The sequence below is a fragment of the Coccidioides posadasii genome, chromosome 2 (assembly GCF_018416015.2).
Source record: "Coccidioides posadasii str. Silveira chromosome 2, complete sequence".
Lineage (NCBI taxonomy): Eukaryota > Fungi > Ascomycota > Eurotiomycetes > Onygenales > Onygenaceae > Coccidioides > Coccidioides posadasii.
Window position 1 is genome coordinate 555344 of NC_089408.1, and position 20642 is coordinate 575985.

The following is a 20642-nucleotide window of genomic DNA, read 5'->3' on the forward strand; positions in this document are numbered from 1 at the left end:
GGATTGTTTGACGTTGCATTCCTAGTCTGAACCTTCAGGGATCCCTGCGGCACACGGAAAGATCACATGACTACCCGTTGAACAAAGCCTATCAACATTCCTTCTCTGGATTTTACTATTATGATCGAACGGATGTGTCAGGGCGTCCTGAGAGGTCTTCTGATACCCAAGCCGTACAGACAGAATGTCTTATTGAATCCTCTGAAGTTTATGGAATCTATCGGCCTTCTACCCGGCTCCAACAAGCATAACCACGTTCTATATTGTTCAAATATACAATTCAGCCTAGGGCATTCTCTTGATATAGCCAAGAGCCGAGATCTCAGGTTTTCTTTGATTTTGCCTTTGCCTTTAAAGATTTCCTCCTGGCAGGCCTTTTAGTCATGATCCCTTCGCCCTCCGATTCCTCGGCCATTGCCTTTGTTCTGGGACCACTCTTGTTGCTCCCTGGTTCATCATTTTTCATTTTGCGCTTTACAACCCGCTTTTCAGGCCGAAGCCAGTGCTCCATGCCAACAGGCCAATAAACCCTCCTTTCAGGGCCACCAATGTCAATCCCGTCCTCTAATTCACGGGGTCTGACATGTGGAATAATTTCATTCACTTTTTCAAAGCCAGGAAGCTTGTAGGTCTTCATCAAGTCGAAGACAGCTTGTTCTTTATCCTTGGCTTCAATCATCAAGTCCATAGTTGGGTCACAGGGTGGTAGCATCTGTACCCTTGAATTGTGTTTTCGCCGCTGCATTTTCGTAATTGCGGACGGTGTCGGCTCTGAATAGTGCATCTTTTGTGTGATTCCCTTTTTAGTCCATGTAGCTCTAATTCGGTCATATAACTTTATAATATCCAAAGTGCCTTCACGGATTTTATCGGCATCGAAGTTGATATTGTGATGGTGATAATCAAGAACCAAAGGAATATCAAGTTCTTCGCAGACAGGCAGCAGGTCATGAACTGTCCAGTTGACATCGTCATTCTCCAAAACTAACCTTTTTTTAATATCCTGTGATAAGGTTTTGTAAACAGCCTTGAACCTCTTCAGGGTTACCTGTTTATCTCCAAAAGTCCCACCCATGTGGACAATCATAACGGCATCCAGGTCTTGTTGCGGCGGTAACTTCAGGAGGCCCAACATTTCGGCATGATATTCAAGGTCTCGGATTGAGCTTTCAATGACCTCGCGGCGTGGTGAGCCGAGTTGAGTGAACTTTATAGAACAAAATCTCAGCAAGGGTAGATTCTTAAAGCGAACAAAAAATCATACTTGACCAGGGTGAACTGTCAGTCTATGACCTAATTCTGTGGCAACTTTACCAGCGTCTGCTAGTGCTTCAGACGCAAACGGTGCGAGCTTGTATCCATGTTCGGGATGGCTGGCAAATGGAAACATTTCACTGCTCAGCCTCATAAACCGTATGCCAAACCGCTCATTCCAGCGCAGCATCTTTATTATGTCCCTTGCATTCGCAAGGCCAAGGGCCTGAACATATACTTCGCCCCTAACAACGTCTGGGGTTTGATCCCGATCTGGACGGTTTTTCGTCGGATGCGCAGGTTGAGAGGGGTCCTTTAAAGGGTGCCGATACTCAAGAATGGACGCAATCCGACATGTACGGGAGCAAAAGACAGGAGGGTTACAGTTCCGGAGATACGTGCAAAGACAGGCCTTAAAGTCATCAGCAAGGGTTCTTTCACATCTCAGTTACTACGCAGTGACACCCACATATCCTAGGCGTCCTCTCCAGGGGAGAGGCAAATAATCACTGTTCACAGGTGGTGGCCGCCGCGCCGCAGCTCCTTTCACCTCCTCCTCCTCAGCTGGCTCCTCTGAATCTATTTCTGGATCCAGCATATCCAAATGTTCTGTTTTTGACTTGGCGAATCCATTGGCCTGGATTGCGGCGATGGTTTCCCCATAATCACTGACCGCAGAAGATAGTGACGACTCCGACTCGGTGCCGGAGATTTTGTAATTGTGGGTTGCAACATTACGCCTGGTTGCTCTCGCCATGATTTGTCGATCTACCCGCGATTTCCGGTCAGCAAGAGGTACTCTTCCCCTAGGATGGAGGACTCGAATCAAAACCCGCAACATGAACCCTATTAATTTGTCGATAAGCCATTAATGCCAAATACCCAGGCATAGGGATAGTCTGAGAAGCTCACACCTCGAGGCTCGTGCAGTTCCCTAGGTAGAGATAAGTTCGGTCGAATTGGTGTTGCTATATTTCGGTGAGTGACGTAGCCAACCAGCTTTCTTGGAAGCTTCAGCAAAGTGGAATCCAAGGTCAGCTATATGCCCACTGCCGCCCCTATTCGATACATGTTGACCGTTCAAATATATATATATATATATATATATTACTTGCCCGGCAGATTGGAGTGAATCAAAATCTTATGGCATGGGTCAGAAGGACCCCAACGAGAAACTTTCAATTTAGTTACTTGGGTTGATAAATGATAGTTAAAGTACCAATCGAACTCTTGCTAGATATCGTAGAGGCGGACACGCCTAGTGAAGATAATAGAAAGCCTAATCAACCGCTGCAAGACGTTATGTATACTAACAGGCATACATTCGTGTTATAATGACTCTTTCCGGCTGCGCTATAATTTAGCCCGAGATCCTTTAGTGGCTTCGATATAACGAAGGTGGATTCAAAAAAAGGATTATGGTCCTGTATTCCCGTAAGTCGATTCCATTCATAAAATAACGATACTAGCTAGATAGTTAAAAAAAAAAAAAAAAAAAAAAAAAAGGTCCATTTGGGCCTCCGTATGCATAATTCGGAAGAGCATTTCTCTAAAAGGTTATAAGTCAGGGCAGCAAGCTCCCCCAGCGCTCTTCTCTGGCTCGACCAATGTACTCTTGTTGGTCTTTTGTTCGCTTGCTGGCATATCTAAAGCAGGATTCTTATCGAAGAAATGGCTAGGCTTAATGGCAAGACGAAAAACCTCGCAAGGCATGACCGGCCAGTCTTCCGGGCGTGGGTTGTGCGTGAATCCAAAGATTGTCCAAACAACTCCGTTTCCGGGAACCAGCGGATCTTTTCTCGCGGCCCACTGGCGCAAACCCGAGTCTTCTTCAAGTCCACCGATTGACTGCCATGGGAATTCTCCAGCTGGGTATAATTCGTTCTCACTCTGTCGGGTGAAATAGAAATGGTGGTCTGCAAATGCGGCACGGCGGAAATGCACAGAGTTGGGATCTGCGAGCAGCAATTGTGTGGCAGGAATGTGGATTTTGTAGCCTTTTTGGTGCCCAGTAACTGAATTGCGACTATCATTGGACACGATCTTGACGGTGCGGTTGGTAGCTGGATTAAGGTCTAAATATCCAGATTCCGTGATGGGTGTCTCTTTAACACGATACATCACACCATATGGGTTAGTTGCCGGGTTCATTGGCTCCGGAATGGTCTCATCGTATTTAACAACTGACGAGTTGTATCCATCCATAGCAGGGTCAAGACGAAGACAAAATATATGTTGATGTGATGGAGCCATCACACCAGGAGAGACCATAATACCATAGTCTAACTTCGTAAAATCTTCTCTCTGATCAGCGGGAACCACAGACATGATACCAGTGGCACGGACTTCGTAATGGAGGGCACCAGCAGTGTCTAAAATCCAGCAAAGAATGTACTCGTAATTTGAAATAGTCATAATCTAATCAAGTATAATGAGTAATAGCCAAATCTGGATCCTGAAAAATGGAGATAACTCACAGTCTGAATAACGAGCTCCCGAGCACGGGTCACTTCAGCACGACCATTTCGGTAGTTTGTATGCTTCCACCCGATCCCAGCATCCACTTCGTGCATACAAATACAGTTCTTTCTGATTTCTGGCTCTCCACGCTCGTCACTTATCCAACGATCGAAGTACCTGATCGAACCCAGACAATCACATCCCAGCTGAAGATTATTGGCAGTAATGCCGACACCACCTTCGCCCAAGTCGTAGGCACTCTTACGATGGAACGGGGAGCGGGGATCGGCATAGGGAACAGTCATCTCAGCCAAAGAAAGGCGGTAAAACAGCGGACGACCATCGTAACTAACATCACGGAGAACAGCGCCCTCGCGCCAGTTGAAGTCAAGATGGAATCGCCACTTTTGCCAATGAACAACCTGATCATTTGCCTCTACCCTGAAGCTCACGCCTTCGGGCTGCTGGATGCAAATTGGTTTAACGTCACAGCGGATGGACGGCTGCAGATCGGTGGCATACTCTGCATCCGGATTGGGCTGCCACTGATCGTTGTCTCCCGAAATGCTGTCCAATCCCCAACCCATCGGCAGCCTGTCAATGCGAATTACCTTCTTCGTGACATCATCAACGACAGCCGAAAAGTCGAGGGGGTGGGCGAAGTGGTTGGCAGACGGGTGTCTTTGAACCCCTGGATCAATCGATTTCAAGAAGAACCACACCTGGTAACGCTTTGGATCCGGAATATCATTCTCCTTGCCGTAAGGCCAAGTCTCTGGGACCACCTCAGTGTTTAGAGGAAGATTCAATCGTGCAATCTCGCTCTTGACTAGTGGATCATCCAACACGAGATTTTGGACAGCCAACATATCATCCTGAGACGAAGGCAGATGCATACCTCGCGGGAGCTGTCGATGGTGAACAACCGACCCGCTGTAAAGTTCAACGATGTCCTCGAACGCCTCGGATTCTCCTTTGAATTGATAGCTGACGTAGATACGGCGAGCCGGGTATCTCAATGGGCGCCCCGCCCTCTCCGCTTCGAGAAACTGAACGACTTCATCTTTAGGGGGCTCCTTGACGGCAATAATGCGGAACAAGACGTGTCGGCCAGCAAACTTGTCCTTGACGATCTTGCTGGCTCGACGAACCTCCGAAGGTTGAAGGGTGAGGAGAGGGTGTACTGGGTGATCCATTGTGTACGAAGCTCGAAAGCTAGGCTGGCTTTGGAGTATCGGTTGTGGTTGTGTATCTGGGAGGGGGTCCAACAGTGAGTTATAGCTGTCCACGAACGATGTCAGGAGGGGTGCGACGCGGAATCAACGTCCCAACAGCGGAAACTGCCATTGATCGCCGCACGAGGTAAAGGCATATCGACTATCATAATCCAAGTAGCCAAAACTCTGCTCGACTTTGGATCCGGCCTTGGTCGTGTCCAAAGCCGAACCCACCAGCCTGATGTCTTGATAGCACGATGTGTGGAAGGAAAATGGTTGGTTCCCAGCCTCGAACGGGAGAAACTTGACCCGCCCCGCTCCACACCACTTTAGCCAATCACCGTTCGAATATGTCGCAAGTTTAAAGTTAGTCTCCACTAGCTCAAAGCTTAACCAAACTACATCCCCACCCGTTTTGCGTGAGTATGAGGGGTGGTATTGTTTCTGTACCGGATGTTGCAAGCTGCATGGTTTCGATACCGGGGCCGCGGTCTTCCCTGCGATGAAATGGTACCAAAAGCGTTCCGCAATTCGCCGGTAATAACCTGGGGTAAAGAAGAGCGGGGTGATGAACGTTCAGGCTCATGGCCTGGAAAGGGTACATATTCACGGTATGGACCGTGTCTACTGGTCCACTCCGGGACGAGTCGAAGGTTATACGGAATAGTTAATGAGAACAAAGAGTTCTGTCGGAATAATGGCCGCCAAGACTGTTACCCTACAAGGAGCTGAAGGGCGCTCGATAGAGAGTAAGCGGTCCCCCGATCAACGGCATTACGTTGCAGGGCCATTGCGCTAACGCTTTGCAAAGTCCCAACTGGTCTGTTTATCAACAATGAGTTTGTTCCATCTTTGACTGGAACCACTCTTGATACCACAAACCCAGCGAATGGGGATCTCCTGGCAACTATCGCAGCAGCCAGCGAAGAAGACATCAATGCTGCAGTTCAATCTGCGAAAGATGCTTTCTACACAACCTGGAAAGCAACTCCTCCCACCACCCGTCAATCGTTGATGCTCAAGCTGGCCGACCTCATCGAACGAGATGTCGATGAGTTCGCGAATCTCGAAGCTCTTGATGGCGGCATTCTCCTCAGCGGCTCGAAGGGGATGCATGTTCCCCATTCCGTCGAGACATTGAGATATTTCGCCGGGTGGGCAGATAAGATCGATGGAAAATCTATTGCTATCCCCAGTGGCATTGCCTACACTCACAGGGAGCCTCTTGGTGTTTGTGCAGCCATCGTGCCTTGGAATGCGCCGCTGTAGATTCCCGTTCCATGCGTTGCTCTTACCCACATATGTTTATGAAGCTAACATGTTCTTAGGATAGTCACGATGTGGAAGCTAGCTCCTTGTATCGCCGCTGGAAATACGCTGGTTCTCAAGACCTCGGAGCTTACTCCTCTCTATGGTATCAAGCTGGCTGCATTGATTAAAGAAGCAGGTTTTCCTGCAGGTGTTGTGAACATCGTAACCGGACTTGGAGCTGTGGCAGGGAGAGCGCTCTCTGAACATATGGACGTGAGAAAGATTGCCTTCACTGGCAGCACTCTTACGGGACGCGCCATCATGAAAGCCGCCGCGTCTTCGAATCTGAAAAAGGTCACCTTGGAACTTGGTGGCAAGGGCCCAACCATTATTTTCGACGATGCTGACCTGAAAAATGCTGTGTTTTGGGCCACGCTCGGTATTACAGCTAACAATGGCCAGATCTGTGTCGCAGGTTCAAGAATATATGTTCAGGAGGGTATCTATGAAAAGTTCATTGCTGCATTCTCCGCCGCTTCCACAAAAGCCGTTGCCGGCGACCCTCTACTGAGCAATACAACCAAAGGCCCCATCGTTAGTGCCGATCAACACTCGAAGATCATGGGGTATATCAAAAAGGGCCAAGATGAAGGAGCTCGTCTGTTGCACGGCGGAGGCCAGCCCGCACCTGGTTACATCGAGAACACGGCCTTCGTCGACGTCAACGAGGACATGACGATCATGAGGGAGGAGATCTTTGGCCCTGTGGCGGTAAGTACATGGCAACCGTTCTCCTCCTATTTATCACTTTACCATCGTTGATCGTATTCTCGTATGACTCACGAACTACTCCCAGGCCATTTCCAAATTCAAAACAGAAAGCGAGGCTATCCAAAAGGCAAATAATACCGAATACGGCTTGAGCAGTGCCATCTTTACGAACAATGTTTCTAGAGCTGATCGTGTAAGCCGAGCGCTGGAAAGCGGACAGGTTACCGTTAATTCATGGGGTATGGTCCACGCGAATGTGCCGTTTGGAGGCATTAAGATGAGCGGGTTTGGAAAAGATATGGGCGAGGAATCGTTGGATGGCTGGACTGGCACAAAAACAATCAAGTACCACACTCTCCCGGAGGTTCCTAATTAGTTGTAAACCATGAGACCCGCGGAAAAGCTACGAGAGAAATCATCCTTGGATGATTGAAGTGTCGACTGGAAATTTTCTGGGTCATTGCTTTTTGGAGTTTGTTGGACCATTGCATGGCGTGTGACACAGTTGATGCATTCGAATGCAGAGTGCCCCATACATATCCCACCAATTGTAAATGCATGTTTCACCTGTTTTTGATATCCCGCTTGATACCTTGCACCCTACTGGCTGTTTCATTGTGAGAAGTTCCCCAATGGCCAATCAAAGTTAATACAACTCTGTTCATTGTGCCGGTAATGCTCAACTTCTCCATAGTTGCTGGCTAGGCTCGAGACCTGGACAGACGAACTCGAAAGACAGTCTAACAACAAATCATGAAAGCTTGTAGAGTGCGGCAGTTGTAGCTGGGTAGTAGATTCATGTTGCACAATAACATCGCGACTGTAGTTCCCGTTATTGACAGAATATCCGGAAGCAAGACGGACCCCAGAAGTCCCAAGCCCAAATATTGGCAACTGCTTATCCTTTGGTATCGCACGTCATCATTAAGTACGGAAGATGTGAGTTCTGTCTGGAAGGATAACAATACGCAATCAAGTCAGACATCAGCCTGCTTCTGTAGAGAACTGGAGTATCAAAAAAATTATCTATCCTGATATTTGCTTTGGATTGGAGGGTTTCACGTTTTGTCTCGGGAACAGCAGTAATCCGGCAACCCGGCCAAACTTTAGTATAATTTCAACAACGGAAATGTCTGCAAGTTTCGATTTCCGTTTGGACAAGATGAAGGAGGCTATCTTGAAACGAAAATTGATCAAACGGGCCTGTAGGGAGTACAGCGTAACCCGCTTGGGGGATGGCCCGCTACCACTGTGTTGAAGTTGAGAGCAACAATTTCTCCTGATGACATGGATGTGCGTTGGACACCAAGGATCAGCACCTATTGGCGAGGGTCCAGAGCCTTTTTTTCTCTTCTCCATCAAAAAGTGGTGAAAAAATGCGGCTGGCCGAAGTCGAAGGTTGGAGCCGCGCTGAGTCAGCGGGACGCAAGAACGGCAGCGGGTCTTGGCGAGCCGGCACAGCGAAGACGGAAGGCTTCTCCTGACCCTTCTCGACTCTTCTCTGTCCAACGCCCTTTGTGCCCCTGCGTCGCGTGCCTAAGTCGACTGTCCATCATGACCTTCTTTCTTCCATGAGATCTTCAGGTTGCATGTGCTCCTCACACAGTTCAAAAGGGTCAACCGCCCGTTTCCCGGTGCCTTGAACACAGAGCCTTTCTTCATGCCTGTCACGCTCGTCCCGGGAGAACCCGACTCTATCCCACTGTTTGAACGGCATAGCCAGTGGCCGGCTGCATAACGGCTACAGTCACCGCAGGCACTCTCCTCCAGGAACTCCAGCATTTTGATGCGAGAGTTTGCGGATAATACCAGCGACGGCGCGCTGACAGACCTCAACCCGCCCCCCCCAACATGTCCTCGTGATTAATCAGGCTTTCAACAGTTTGCTGACAACGAGAGATACAACATTTCGGCAAAATGGCGACTACTCTTCCGGCTCCAGAAGATATCATGCTTCCGCCGAGCCCTCCCGAGTCTGTCAGTTCCCCGAATGGCGACGATCAAGCCGCTGAAGAGGCTTCTCTGCAGCACAATGGAATAACTTCCGAAATAGCCCAAATACAAAGCCCATTGCCTCCTCCACTACATATTCCACCACCTCGCACACGGAGCCCTCTAGCCAAGACGCACCTTCGATCGCGGTCTTTCGCTGGATCGCCCGCAGCACCGTGCATGACGCGTGCTCACTCATCGCCAGGTCTGGATTCCCGGGGTCGATATATCTTCACCAGCAGTCAAGGTAGACATGAGTTGCCTCTTCGACGACCCAGTCCACTTCGCACTTCGTCGGATGAAGCAACTTGCCCGACTATGAGCACTCTGAATATATCCGAGCCGATAGCAGAGCAGCCGGAACCCCAAAGCATTTCTGAATCGCCTCGAGCTCACCTGGAGGTCACTTCGATGCCAGCCGGTTCCTTATCTCCCGGAATTCACAACACATTTCCCCGCTTGGCCCGTCGTCGACCTTCTTCACCGCTTAACCCTTCGTCCACTACGAGTGGATGGCCTAGAAGTACGAGCCCTTCGCCTTCGCAGCAAAGTCTTGTTATCTCTGCGCGATTTAACGAACCATACCCCTCGTACGCCTTCTCTACCGCCTCATCCATGCCTTCCACACCATCGAGCATGCGCTCCCGCAGCCCTAGTATTTCATCTTTAGAAACAATACCTGATATCCCCGACGCCGAAGCTGCTGCAATAGAAGCCGATCGTATCGCAAAACTAAAAGCTGCTGCCGATAAAGCCGATGAATCTGCCGGAAATAGTGATGTCATTCGGAGAAGAAATGCCATGGACCTTCACAATTCACCGTCCTTGCGATTTGCCATGGGTCGAAAACGGTGGAGTGTCTGTGGGGCAGAGGGGCGGCATGATCTAGATCTCGAAACGATCTGGGAGGATTAGCCTTGACGGATTCAATCGATCTGAGAGATGTGTTCGGTCTCGAAGGTTACCGTTTTCTCGATGACCCGCTCTTTAGCCCGTCATCATGGCTCTTGTAACAGTACCTTTTCTTTCGTTTGCTTTTTTCATCCCTGCGGTCTTCATACACACGAAATAGCTTGGCGTGGGCGTTGTTTGAGCGAATCGGCCTGGGCGAATAACTACGATACCCCAAATTTCCTGTTTCTTCCCTTCGTTTGTCTCTCTGTCTCGATCACCTCGTTCTGGCATTCCTTCTCGCCATGAACAGCCTATGTCCATGGATTCCCGTACCTATTGCCAAGCTTGCGGTTTGCCATTATTTCACTTTCCCACGCTGCACCTCTATGCTCATTCACTTTTTCATAGGAGCATACAGTGGAGCATGGCCTTATCTTACTCCATATTCGCACCGCCGGCACAGTCGTTTCACTTCTATCTTTTTATTGTTCTTCACGCGGGACCCCCTTTCCACGAACGTTCTTGTCCTCAGCGTGACGCAGTACCCTTAATCTCGATATTTGCTTTCTGACTCAGTGACCACTCTGTTACACCGGCGTTTTCTTTTCTTTTTTTCCCTTTCTTATTTTCCCCGTCGAAGCGGAGATTCCGTGTTGATAATGATTCGAGCCAAGCGGTTACGTTGACGGTAGGCAATCGTGCTTTCGTACGGAAGATAGTAACATATTTTTAGTATTCTTTATTTCTGGCATATTATAATTATCTTTACATTATTTATGGTCGTCTTGTGCAACTTACCAGCATTTTCAAGATTCCCTAGGACGGGAGGTGGGGGATGGACAGCTTAACTTGTCATAAGGATACCCTGTACCCGTACTTCGCTAGAGCCATTATATTTAAGATGTGTACGGAGTACTGTCTAAATCAAGAGTCCCTTTTCAGAATGTTCTTGCGAACGTCCGAAGAGAGTAAATAAACTTTATCATCAATAGGCGATCTACTCCGTACAGCAAATCGAAACATGGATTAACCCAATGTGTTGGGATATATATTGAACAAGATAGCTTTAACACTGGGCAGCATGCGGAGCTAGGATGAAGATGGGCGAAAGAATATCAAATAAGACTGAGACAGCTACCGAGCAATGCCTCCAAAAAAAAAAAAAAAGGAGTCGAAATGACCGTACCTCAAGGGTTTACACGCAGTCAACCAGGCCTCAAAGACCTCTTCTACGGCTGCATTACTCTCGGGCTCCCTTTTCTTTACCCGTTAGCACCTCACAAATCTTCTCCGCAACCAGCTCACCACTCCAATACGCCCCCAGGGTGGTTCCCAGGGCCACAAACGGTGCCGTATGTTCCCCAGCAAACCACAGTCCTCTTTCAACACCGGCAGCTTCTCTCATAATCTCAATATCACGATCTCCTTCTTTCAGTCCAACTTGAAAATTCGAGTAGCTGCCGTTACCGGCCCATGGATCTAGCTGCCATTTCGTGGCGAGGAATGCGATCGGTTTGCAAGATGGGGAGTCCGGATCGTATCCGGGCATGCGTGAGTAAAATGGATGGAGGAAGCCATCGAGGGTCTCGAAGTATTCCTTCGACTCTGGAGAGAGGGAAGATATTTTGTTCACGATGTGGGCAGCGCATGGTCCGTAGGTGTAGAACAGAAGCGTCGGGTGAGCGCATGACTTGGGAAGAGTGGCTAGAGAAAGACATTCTTGGTTCCAGAATGGAATGGCAGGACGATCAACGTAATTTGGGTTGAGGAACTGTGTGAATCCAGGCATCAAAGCTAAATGCCTCGCTTCGTCTTCGGCGGAGTTGGAAGCATTTGAGGCCTCTTTGATGCCCTCCACATTCCAGAAAGCTTCCGGAAAATGGACATAAACTTTCTCCAGTTGGCCGTATGATATACTATCAATGGCGGTCGACAGACGGGGTGAGAGAGGTGGGGAGAAGACAGACTTGTTCTTTTTCAACCAACCTAAGGGAAATGTAGCGACGACTTCATCGAACACATACTCCTTGCCAGAAGCAGTGGATACAGTCACATGGTGTTCAACGCGCGGCTTACGGGGCTCCGTTTTAACAGACACCACTGGGTCATTTAGACAAATTTTCGCACCCTCTAGAGCGGGCTCAGCGGCCGTCTGCAAGATATCCTTATATGTTGATGCCACGAAGAGATTTGCTAAAATATCGTCAGTATATGAAGAAGCACAATAGTATTGGAAGAACCTTACTTCCATCGAGGCATTCTTCGAGAAAAAAGAACTTGAGGCTCTGTCTATCAACAGGGGACCCAATATAGGCCCCCCATGACTTTGATAGCTCCATACATGCCTCTTTTTCCGATTGAGAAAATGTAGTCTTTTCGAGCTCTTCTCGAATATAGTCACATAAACTAAGATTGGGGGGTATCGTTGCAGCATTTTTCCGACTATGGTCAAGGGCCTTATCTATAGTTTCCCACGTGAATTCAGAGAACTTGGTGGCATCTTGTGCGTCCAGTAGCCGTCCAGAAGAGTCGATGATAACTTGTGGGCCATCCCAAGAATGTGTGACTGTCTTGGTATATTTGCTAATACTGACAATAGGATTGTTCTCCGTCCCATGAATCCAATTAGGGCCCCTGAACGCATTAGCCACAAGCTTCAAGCATATATGGCTATAGCTTACAGGTCAACAGGAGTACCACCAATATCGCTTTGGCAAATCTGCCAAACAGTCAGGAAGGAAATAACATAATGGAAAACTTGGAAAAGGTTAAGAACGACAGCGATACATACGCGACCTCCGATTCGATCCCTGGCCTCAAGTATGGTTACTCGAGCTCCTTTTTGGAGAAGGATATCCGCACATCTTAGCCCAGCCAAGCCAGCACCAATTATTCCAATATGAGAGGATTTGGGCAGGGCAAGAGCTGCAGAGCTATCCTTGGAGCTGTTCCAGGACTTAGACTGCTGATGGAGCCTTTCGTGTGTAGGGATCGGCTTCATGATATTGGAGCTTGCTTGCAACCACTTGGTTGTCTGTATGAGACGGTTAGTTCTACACTCCATGGTTAGATACCCGAAAAATGTAGGGAACAGCTAGGCCAAAACAGAAAAGAAAAAAAAGGTTCAATGCCAGACAAAGGTACAAAAAGGATCCTTAGGGGATCAAATAATGGGGAGAGGGGGAATGATAGGTTACAAATGCCCGACCTTGAGGAGCAGATGTTGGCCCCGGGCTTGTATAGGCCGCAACACTCACGAGACGTAGTCAGCGTGACATCCCCTCTTCTTGAACGAACGGGATTTAAACCAGAAAAGCACACGAATTAAGCCAAGGTCAGCTGGCCAGAGTCAAACTCTCCGACCGGTGCGGATTGGGTTAACGACCGCATTAACCAGAGCTTCTTATTGGAACGCACCTTGGTCGATAGGGGTATCCGGGGTCTCGGTAAGTTATCAAGGGGGTTAGTCAGTCTGCCATGGTCCTTGGAAGTCGAGAATATGGATAACGGGCGATCCCAGAGCGGTTGGTCGAAAGATGAAGCTGGACTTAAGGCGGCATTGGGGTGTGTTTATTGTTGAGCCCTGGATTGGGTGGTTTTGGCATGCTGCTTTAACAAAGAAGTGGCTGACGGCGCTTGCATGATAGGGGCTGTGCGACTCCAAAGTCACTGCTTACAACAAGTATCAACCAGCGGACTGCCTCGAAACTCCTTCGATCCTCCGCTAGCATCGGGCTCTCGTTCAGACCAGAGCGAACCTCATCTCAGCCATTTAAGTTTCTCATTGATAGGCTCCCATGCTGCCCCCAACATAACACAATATCTCCACTGGGCCAATGCTCTTCCTGATCAGTGTGTTCGCCATGAAAAGTCTCCGAGTTGGTGTGTGAACATGCTCGCCATACACCCCACAACAAGAGCAGGGGATACGAGAAGCAGAAAACCCTCTAGTCCAATGAGGCTTCTATTATTACGCGATTTCTAGTGGCACGCCGATAGCGTTGACTCTTGAGTAGGCATGAACAGCCTCAAGAGGACGAAGGAAGCAAGCCAAGGAACCTCTTTATGACATCAATCGTCCATTGTCCAAGGCTAGGAAAAGTCTTCATGCATAACATCCAAAAAAAAGAAAAGGAAAAGAAAAGAAAAGAAAAGAAAAGAAAAGAGAAAAAAAGGTACATACAAAGGAAAATTAGGGAATTCTTTAGGCCGTTGAGGCAGGCGTGATTTGACATTAGACATATTGATTATGGCCCTATCTCCAAGCTCCTTGGCTGAGGGACAACAAGCCCTGGACACAGTCCAAATCTTCTTCTGGATTTGATCCGGCCTCCTTGACAAAGGCAGATGTTTCCTCGCTTTCACCAGCGACAGCAGAACCGTTCTCATTTTTCTCACTTATCATTGCCGATCTGGCGCTTTTTGTTCGCCTGAGACGAGAGACGCCCATCTGGCTGGCTTCGAGTTGCTTGCTTGATCTACCCAACACTCGACGGCCACGGGCCTGGGTAGTCTGTTTCTGCACACCGCGCCTTCGAACGCTGGAAATCTGTGTGCCTGGGATCCAATTCTCCTTATCAGAATCCCCAGTGTGGTCCTTCATGTCGTGCGCAAATTTTCTGGCTTTCGCTCCTGAGGATGTGGGAGCTTTTGCGCCAGTTTCCAAACGAGCGAGAGAAGACACAGCCCTAGTGAGCTTCCTTCGTTTCTCTGCTGGGGTTTGTGGCTCTTGAATCTCGTTGGGGATGTGTGACCGAACACCCAATGGTTTTGAATTTTCGCGCTGAGGTCCGCAGGGCGATAAATTATCCACAGAAGTTGAATCCACCCGTGTATTCAAAGCGTTGGGGAGCGCCGTCCGAGCGTCATCATCACAGTACAGTTCCCACGTACGGGCGTTACGGGATCTCCCAAACGGTTTTATATCCTTTCCTTCAATTCTGCTTCGCATCATCGGGAAGGATATCGCACTTGTACTGCGACGAAGATGGCCAAATCGCGCTTGCCTGGCGTTGGTGCAGGCGGATTTTGATGGTGAAGGCTCATTTGCAGTCCTCACCACTGCTTCGCCATCGGCCGAAAATGAAATTCGAAGGGAATCTCTGGGTTTGGGAGGTGACGGGGTCTTTTCACCTTCCATTCTGACCATTGCCTCCCCATCAAAGGATAAGGAGATACGAAGGGAAGGCGGCGTTGCTAATTGAGAGGGCAATGATCGCCTGGCATATTTGGCTTCGACCACTTCCTTCACGTCATATTCATCCCATTTCCTTTTGCAGCCGGAACGCTGTTGCACATCCTTTGACACAGGGTCCAATTTGTCCGCCCGGTTGTCGAATGAACCTATGGCCTCATCAGGGCAACTAGTGGTTTCTAGCTCTTCAGTTTGTGTGGAAGCGACTGTGGTCTGCGAACTAGTAGCATGGGCCATTCCACTCTCTTCGATACACTCGTTATCCGGATGTTCGACTGAGACATCTGGAGAGTACGTCTCCAGTCGCATAGATTTCTTCTCATCCTGAGAAGAAAAGCTCAGCTGGGAGGGTGATGGCCGCGAATTTACATCGTTATCCGACCTATCTTTCTGGTAATCTGTGGTTGTCGTGCTTGAGGAACCGAGGTCGTGCGGTGGAAGGGGTTTGGATCTCCGTCTATCGTTCTGCCGACGATTCTGAAACCAAATCTGCAGATTGTCATTATCATATTCAAAATTAATACGATACACAAGCACAATCATATCTTACCTGAACCTCTTTATCACCTAGCGAGACGCGGCTCACAATGTTTGCCCTCGTCACCTTATCTGGCTTTGGGTTCCGCTGGTATTCTGCCTCCAGAATTGCATAGTCCTCTGGGCTATCCAATAATGTTAACACGCGTAACTAAATAATTGAAATGGTAAGGGTACGGCGGGAGGCAGTTTTGCAACAGCTTCCGGGAAACGTTTACCTTGTTCTTCGGCGCCTCTGGCGACCCAGGATTTTATTGTCGACTTTCGGGGGCTGACCATGAGTAAACGATTTATTTGAGTGAACGAGAAAGGATCCAGTATTTGGCGAAGACCGATCCGCATCGTTCGAGGACGAGGGCTCATTGCCTGTATGCGTATAGTCCGTATCACTCATGGTGAAAAAATATAGTCCAACTGGGCAATCAAGAAATCACATAGCAATCGGAAGCTGCTGTGAGTGTCAGTAAATTCCCAGCTGGAGTGGAGGAAGAAAGCTTTGGAGCAGGAAGGACGGGTGCGTTGATATCGCGTGTCTCGGCGTGTACGTGGAGCATCACAGCGCACGGTGCACGGGTGTCAATGTAACATGTATTATTGTCTTGCAGCTCCGTTCGCTTTTCGTTTGGCCGCGGACCCAGCGGGGCTTGGCTTCAACCTTTAGAACCTGGAGTTTCACTCCAAATCCAAAAAAATATTGGCTCAAAAATCTGCGGAACAACAATTAGAAGGTATATTATTCCAGCGAAACTTTAATATCCAAGGTCCTCGAGAAGAAATTTGTCGGCCGCCAGCAGTTCATAAGCAGCGAAGAGTCTCCAGCGAGAAGAAAACATTCCGAGGACGCGTTTAACCGACGCGACGGGACAGCTTAGTCAGCAGTCAGCATCACGCGGGATCATGTGATGTACCCTGCCACCACCGCATCGCGACGTGTGCCGTCACCAACAGCTTTGAAACATTCCAACAGAACAGCACGAGAGAGAGGGTGGCAAGGCAGCGCCAAGCTGTTCCCTGGATATCTCTGCTTGTTGTTAATCCAACAAAAAAGTGGTGTGGCTGAGAATCCCTTCTCTGGGGTTCTAGGGCAAAGCTCCGAAGGCTAAGCCAGTCGTCGTCTTCAGCAACGGTTGCCGTCACCCAGCAACCTGGGTGCTGAACCTTTGTCTCCACGACATGGAATTGTCGCGTAGGCGATATTATTCTTTAAATATAGCATACACAACCCTCGCGCAGTTTCGCCATTATGAAAGACACCCTGGATTCATTGCTGCAGATTGCCGGATCTCCACGAAATTGCCCTTCGTTACTGTCTATTTGTTGAACTTTGATATCAACACAGATCCCTGAAGCGGCTCCCATAGGCCCTAAACCTTATACTTTAAGCCGCGATGGTTTACTCAGGTCTCCCGGTCCCAGGCCCCTGCTGATGAGGCTGTTCCTAACAATCACTGGGCGACTTGAAGTAGCCGTTTCCGATTTATAAATATCAGGCATAGTTTGAAACCAAACCATGTGTTCGTTCTTCTCATTTACCAACCATCAAGCAAATTCTGGGGGTAAACCAACGTTATGGGTCATAGCTTCTCGGTATAACGGATTTGCACTTACTCGCTTGACCTATGATTTTTGTTCACGCTTGTTGTTCGGGGTCTTCAGGCGACAGCTTCTGGGAAGGAACATGTTGGCATCGACCTTAATGGTGTGATTGAGACCTTGACGTCATGTTCCTTTTACTTCCAAACAGCCAGTTTGCCTAACGGCCAGCATCTGGAAGGAGGTATATAAACCTGCTGTTCTTGCCATTACGGCAGTGACCTCAGGATCTTTTCATTTGGGCATAGCGTCACTATACCAGAGAGGACGCCATCTTTGCATATAAGCTGATATTCTACCCGAAAAGCAGTATCTATCCTCTAACGCAACGATCATGGTGAATGTAGCAATTGCTGGATCAAGTGGCCTAGCCCAGTTTATTGCAAACTATCTCTCTACGAAAACCTGTCATCAATTTATTATACTATCCAGGTTTGTATGTTTCCCTGTTCTAATACTCCATTTGTTCTTTTCCAATCGCTAATATTTCTAGCCGAACCCCGGCCTTGTTTCCAGAGGATGGCAAGTCTTAGAAGTTGATTATTACAACAACTCCAAACTCCGGTATATGCTCACGGGGGTGGATGTAGTCATTTCCACTATATCGGGACCCGCTGAGGCTTCTCTTATCACCGCTGCTGCTCAAGTTAATGTGCGCCGTTTCATACCATCTGAATTTGAGGGACCACCTTCAAAGCGCACCATCTCCAAGCTCCCAGACCGCGGGAACTGCCAAAGCCTCTCCCTGCTCCAGCAATATGAAATGGAATACACCATCTTTACATGCGGTGTATTTTATGAGCGCTTGGCTCCAGGTGGCATGGCCGCCTTTCAGCTCGGTAAGGGCACATATATTGATAAGGAAGGCGAATACCTTATAAATATTCCTTCAATGGAAACCGAGGTTCCCCATCTCAGCGACGGTCAAGATTCTATGATTTGCATGACTTCTGCCCAAGATGTCGCACGCGCCGTAGTCGCTGCACTTGACTTGCCACGATGGCCGCGCGAGTTCCGAATGTTCGGAGACAGAATGTCGTTAACCGGCCTTGTGGGCACCGTTGAAAGTGTATTCGGTACGTACAGCTATCAAATCCTGTCTTTCATATATGTACTGAAGATTGTTTCCCCGTATTTCTAACAATATATCCCAGGGTGTGAATTCAAGACATCCTTCATCTCTGTTGAATCACTTTGCTATTTACTTTCACAGGCGGAAGCTTCCGGTGATGTACGGAAACAGCGGCGGGTATGTCATCTCCTAGATACCGTTAACGGTTGTTATGACTTCGATTTGTCCAACGTCGATAGCTTGAATATTCGGCCACAACGATTTCAAGAATGGCTGCGAATGGTTTGGGCTTAGCGCCAAATTTTCAGTGCTTGCCGTCCCCTTCACCTAGCAGCTCCCTCAATTTGAACAACATAATCTCTTCGCCTGGAGTTGGGTTTATAAGGCTAAAAGGGCTCGGAGTTTAATTAGAATATCTGCTTTTTGGGAGAGTTGTGTTTAGATATTTCGCCTGATATTTTTGGGGAACTTCGAGGTCAATAATTAAAATGTTAACGGATCTGACCTGATCTGCACTTCATTGATTGAGCGTAAAAGTTGACCAATACCGCCCTTCGAAACCGGCTGTTTCTATCAGCTTTACGGCAGGAGTAAAGCGTGAAAGTCGTATCCCACGATCTGCTGCCCCCCCCCGCCGAACGAAAAAAAAAAAAGGCCAACCCCCGGGCTGACCGCAAACCATAGTTATAAGAACGTTTAACCTCCACATCTACGTGTTAATGCGCCGCAACCTTAAAGTAGTCCGCTCTCTAATTCCCTGCCAACTCTTCGCCTGCGCCGTAGGGTATGAGTCCTCTACCATTCCATCGGGAAACTAAGCTCCACCCCAGTCTCTGAACATGCTTCTCGTACTTTCGCCACGCTTTCGAGCGTGTCGACTGCATCCGAGTTAAAATTGCCACACAAAGCGATTTTTGTCAAGGATGGCGCGACAGTAGGTGAAGCTTTCACAAACCGCGTTACTTCGGACGTGATGTACTCGAGGTGCTCGTCCGGCATATCGAGTAAAGTCAACCCTTCGAGGTTCGGCGGTAGGATATCCACAAGCGCGTGAGAATCCGGGTTTTGCAAGTCAAGGATCTGGCGAGTAGTTATACCAATGACCTTTAATGCCCTAAACTCAGCGAACGAAAAAGGGACTTCTGTGGGCCAGGATGGCTCAAAGATATCCCTCCCACGTTCGACGTCTAGCCATAGGTCCTCAAGCGTATCTTTTGTGACTTGAAGAGATTTCCAGATGCCCATTATGTTAAATCGTTGGGGACCAAATTCGTTATGGTGGCTATATTTGAAGACTTTTAGGCTCTTGCAACTTTCGAGGAATGTGGCGATGGATGCTGAGCAACAACTCTGGGTAACTTTAAGGGTTGTAAGGGACGAGTCCGCCCACTGGCCCCTGTTAAGCCAATCTTCACCTAATTTAGACGTAACCAATGTTTTTAGAGCTGGAAGTCCGATGTAAGGCAGCAGGATGCACGGACCAACGCAGTTGGCAAAGTGAGGCATTATATCAACGAAGGAGAGGCGTGTAAGTATAGGATGCTCGTCGAACGGTTCGCTGCGACGTGCCGCCCGAAAAATGGTCTTAAAGAAATGATTCGAATTGGGAGGAAACTGGGTCATCTTCAAGTTTTCCAGGTTGGGAACCAATATCAAAAGCACGGCCAAGAAGGCATCAACAACACCGGCTCGTATGTCTTCCAACCACTCCCACTCCTCGTCCTGGGAGCGGCTAGCAAAAGTTATTTTCTTTTCCAGGAGCGCATATCTGCGGTGAAGTCGAGGTCGAGACAGAATTTCCTCCCGTGCAGGTCTGCTACTCAATGTCACAGGGCCCACGTAAGCTCCATCCGAGTCCCATAGAAAGAGCTGCAGTTCTCTAATGTGGTCTGCTAATGATGGTCGCTCTAAAAGCGTTCGTAACAAAGTCCTTATCGACCTTTTCGAAATGTAGGGCCCGAGATCGATCGATTTGTAAAAAAGAGGTTCCGTTATCGCGTGGAACTGGCGGCAACATAGCATGAAGGCGAATTGATCTTCGCTTTCATTCAACTCTTCTGCAATCAACATCAAGATTTCAAGAGGGAAGGTATCCAGGCGCCGGGTTGTGTGATTAGGGATTATGTTCGTCATATTCCCTGTGAGAAGCTCTATAAGTCACTGGTTTTGAGACTTTGTTTTTCTTTTTCTTTTTCTTTTTTTTCCCCCTTTAAAAGGCTGAGAGATTGGCAGTGATGAAAGAGTACAGCTAAATCTTGGTAGTTTCTGGTTGGATTTTAACTAAATGTGCAAGATAAAACAACAAGATCTAGAGTGACAAGTCGGCATGAGTTCCCAGGACAAAAGAAGTTTTCAACGGATATGCATCCGGAATGAATATGGTCCCTGTTGCCTATTATCAACGGGA

The 20642-nt window shown here is 48.4% G+C and overlaps 8 protein-coding genes across 10 annotated transcripts; 3 read left to right on the plus strand and 5 right to left on the minus strand.

Moving 5' to 3' along the window:
* Positions 1-169: 169 nt before the first annotated feature.
* Positions 170-2162, minus strand: MUS18 (UV-damage endonuclease). The gene is made up of 3 exons (XM_003069146.2): positions 1724-2162; positions 1265-1666; positions 170-1207 (listed from the first exon to the last, which is right to left on the minus strand). Exons 1-3 carry the CDS (start codon positions 2093-2095, stop codon positions 323-325), a joined length of 1659 nt encoding a protein of 552 aa, XP_003069192.2. The 5' UTR covers positions 2096-2162; the 3' UTR covers positions 170-322.
* Positions 2163-2738: 576 nt separating this feature from the next.
* Positions 2739-5168, minus strand: D8B26_002679 (uncharacterized protein). The gene is made up of 2 exons (XM_003069147.2): positions 3732-5168; positions 2739-3672 (listed from the first exon to the last, which is right to left on the minus strand). Exons 1-2 carry the CDS (start codon positions 4908-4910, stop codon positions 2812-2814), a joined length of 2040 nt encoding a protein of 679 aa, XP_003069193.2. The 5' UTR covers positions 4911-5168; the 3' UTR covers positions 2739-2811.
* Positions 5169-5380: 212 nt separating this feature from the next.
* D8B26_002680 (uncharacterized protein) lies at positions 5381-7667 on the plus strand. 2 transcript variants are annotated; one of them, XM_066123918.1, is made up of 5 exons: positions 5381-5542; positions 5614-5680; positions 5743-6196; positions 6260-6953; positions 7039-7543. In XM_066123918.1, exons 1-5 carry the CDS (start codon positions 5516-5518, stop codon positions 7327-7329), a joined length of 1533 nt encoding a protein of 510 aa, XP_065979993.1. In that variant the 5' UTR covers positions 5381-5515; the 3' UTR covers positions 7330-7543. The 2 variants fall into 2 exon arrangements, with proteins under 2 accessions (XP_065979993.1, XP_003069194.2); XM_003069148.2 differs by having other exon boundaries at positions 5381-5680; positions 7039-7667.
* Positions 7668-8870: 1203 nt separating this feature from the next.
* D8B26_002681 (uncharacterized protein) lies at positions 8871-9966 on the plus strand (the record flags this gene model as incomplete). The annotated part of the gene is made up of 1 exon (XM_003069149.2): positions 8871-9966. The coding sequence occupies one exon, from the start codon at positions 8871-8873 to the stop codon at positions 9858-9860; it is 990 nt and encodes a 329-aa protein (XP_003069195.1). The 3' UTR covers positions 9861-9966.
* Positions 9967-10892: 926 nt separating this feature from the next.
* Positions 10893-13121, minus strand: D8B26_002682 (uncharacterized protein; the record flags this gene model as incomplete). Of its 2 annotated transcripts, XM_066123919.1 has the most annotated exons (5): positions 13048-13121; positions 12631-12873; positions 12521-12558; positions 12085-12473; positions 10893-12032 (listed from the first exon to the last, which is right to left on the minus strand). In XM_066123919.1, the coding sequence occupies exons 2-5, from the start codon at positions 12838-12840 to the stop codon at positions 11080-11082; spliced, it is 1590 nt and encodes a 529-aa protein (XP_065979994.1). In that variant the 5' UTR covers positions 12841-12873; positions 13048-13121. The 2 variants fall into 2 exon arrangements, with proteins under 2 accessions (XP_065979994.1, XP_003069196.1); XM_003069150.2 differs by having other exon boundaries at positions 11080-12032; positions 12631-13121.
* A 973-nt stretch (positions 13122-14094) lies between these two features.
* On the minus strand, positions 14095-15576 carry D8B26_002683 (uncharacterized protein; the record flags this gene model as incomplete). The annotated part of the gene is made up of 1 exon (XM_003069151.2): positions 14095-15576. The coding sequence occupies one exon, from the start codon at positions 15574-15576 to the stop codon at positions 14095-14097; it is 1482 nt and encodes a 493-aa protein (XP_003069197.2).
* Positions 15577-17497: 1921 nt separating this feature from the next.
* On the plus strand, positions 17498-18529 carry D8B26_002684 (uncharacterized protein; the record flags this gene model as incomplete). The annotated part of the gene is made up of 3 exons (XM_003069152.2): positions 17498-17599; positions 17657-18239; positions 18318-18529. The coding sequence occupies 3 exons, from the start codon at positions 17498-17500 to the stop codon at positions 18527-18529; spliced, it is 897 nt and encodes a 298-aa protein (XP_003069198.1).
* A 501-nt stretch (positions 18530-19030) lies between these two features.
* D8B26_002685 (uncharacterized protein) lies at positions 19031-20368 on the minus strand (the record flags this gene model as incomplete). The annotated part of the gene is made up of 1 exon (XM_003069153.2): positions 19031-20368. The coding sequence occupies one exon, from the start codon at positions 20366-20368 to the stop codon at positions 19031-19033; it is 1338 nt and encodes a 445-aa protein (XP_003069199.2).
* Positions 20369-20642: the final 274 nt, after the last annotated feature.

Coding starts and splice junctions, on each gene's coding strand:
- MUS18 (XM_003069146.2), bottom strand. CDS start 2,095: ATGTTGCGGGTTTTGATTCGAGTCCTCCATCCTAGGGGAAGAGTACCT. Junction 1,667..1,723: donor GGAGAGGACGCCTAGGATAT/GTGGGTGTCACT, acceptor GATGACTTTAAG/GCCTGTCTTTGCACGTATCT. Junction 1,208..1,264: donor TGACAGTTCACCCTGGTCAA/GTATGATTTTTT, acceptor TGTTCTATAAAG/TTCACTCAACTCGGCTCACC.
- D8B26_002679 (XM_003069147.2), bottom strand. CDS start 4,910: ATGGATCACCCAGTACACCCTCTCCTCACCCTTCAACCTTCGGAGGTT. Junction 3,673..3,731: donor GGGAGCTCGTTATTCAGACT/GTGAGTTATCTC, acceptor ATACTTGATTAG/ATTATGACTATTTCAAATTA.
- D8B26_002680 (XM_066123918.1), top strand. CDS start 5,516: ATGGCCTGGAAAGGGTACATATTCACG. Junction 5,681..5,742: donor TGAAGGGCGCTCGATAGAGA/GTAAGCGGTCCC, acceptor CGCTTTGCAAAG/TCCCAACTGGTCTGTTTATC. Junction 6,197..6,259: donor GTGCCTTGGAATGCGCCGCT/GTAGATTCCCGT, acceptor ACATGTTCTTAG/GATAGTCACGATGTGGAAGC.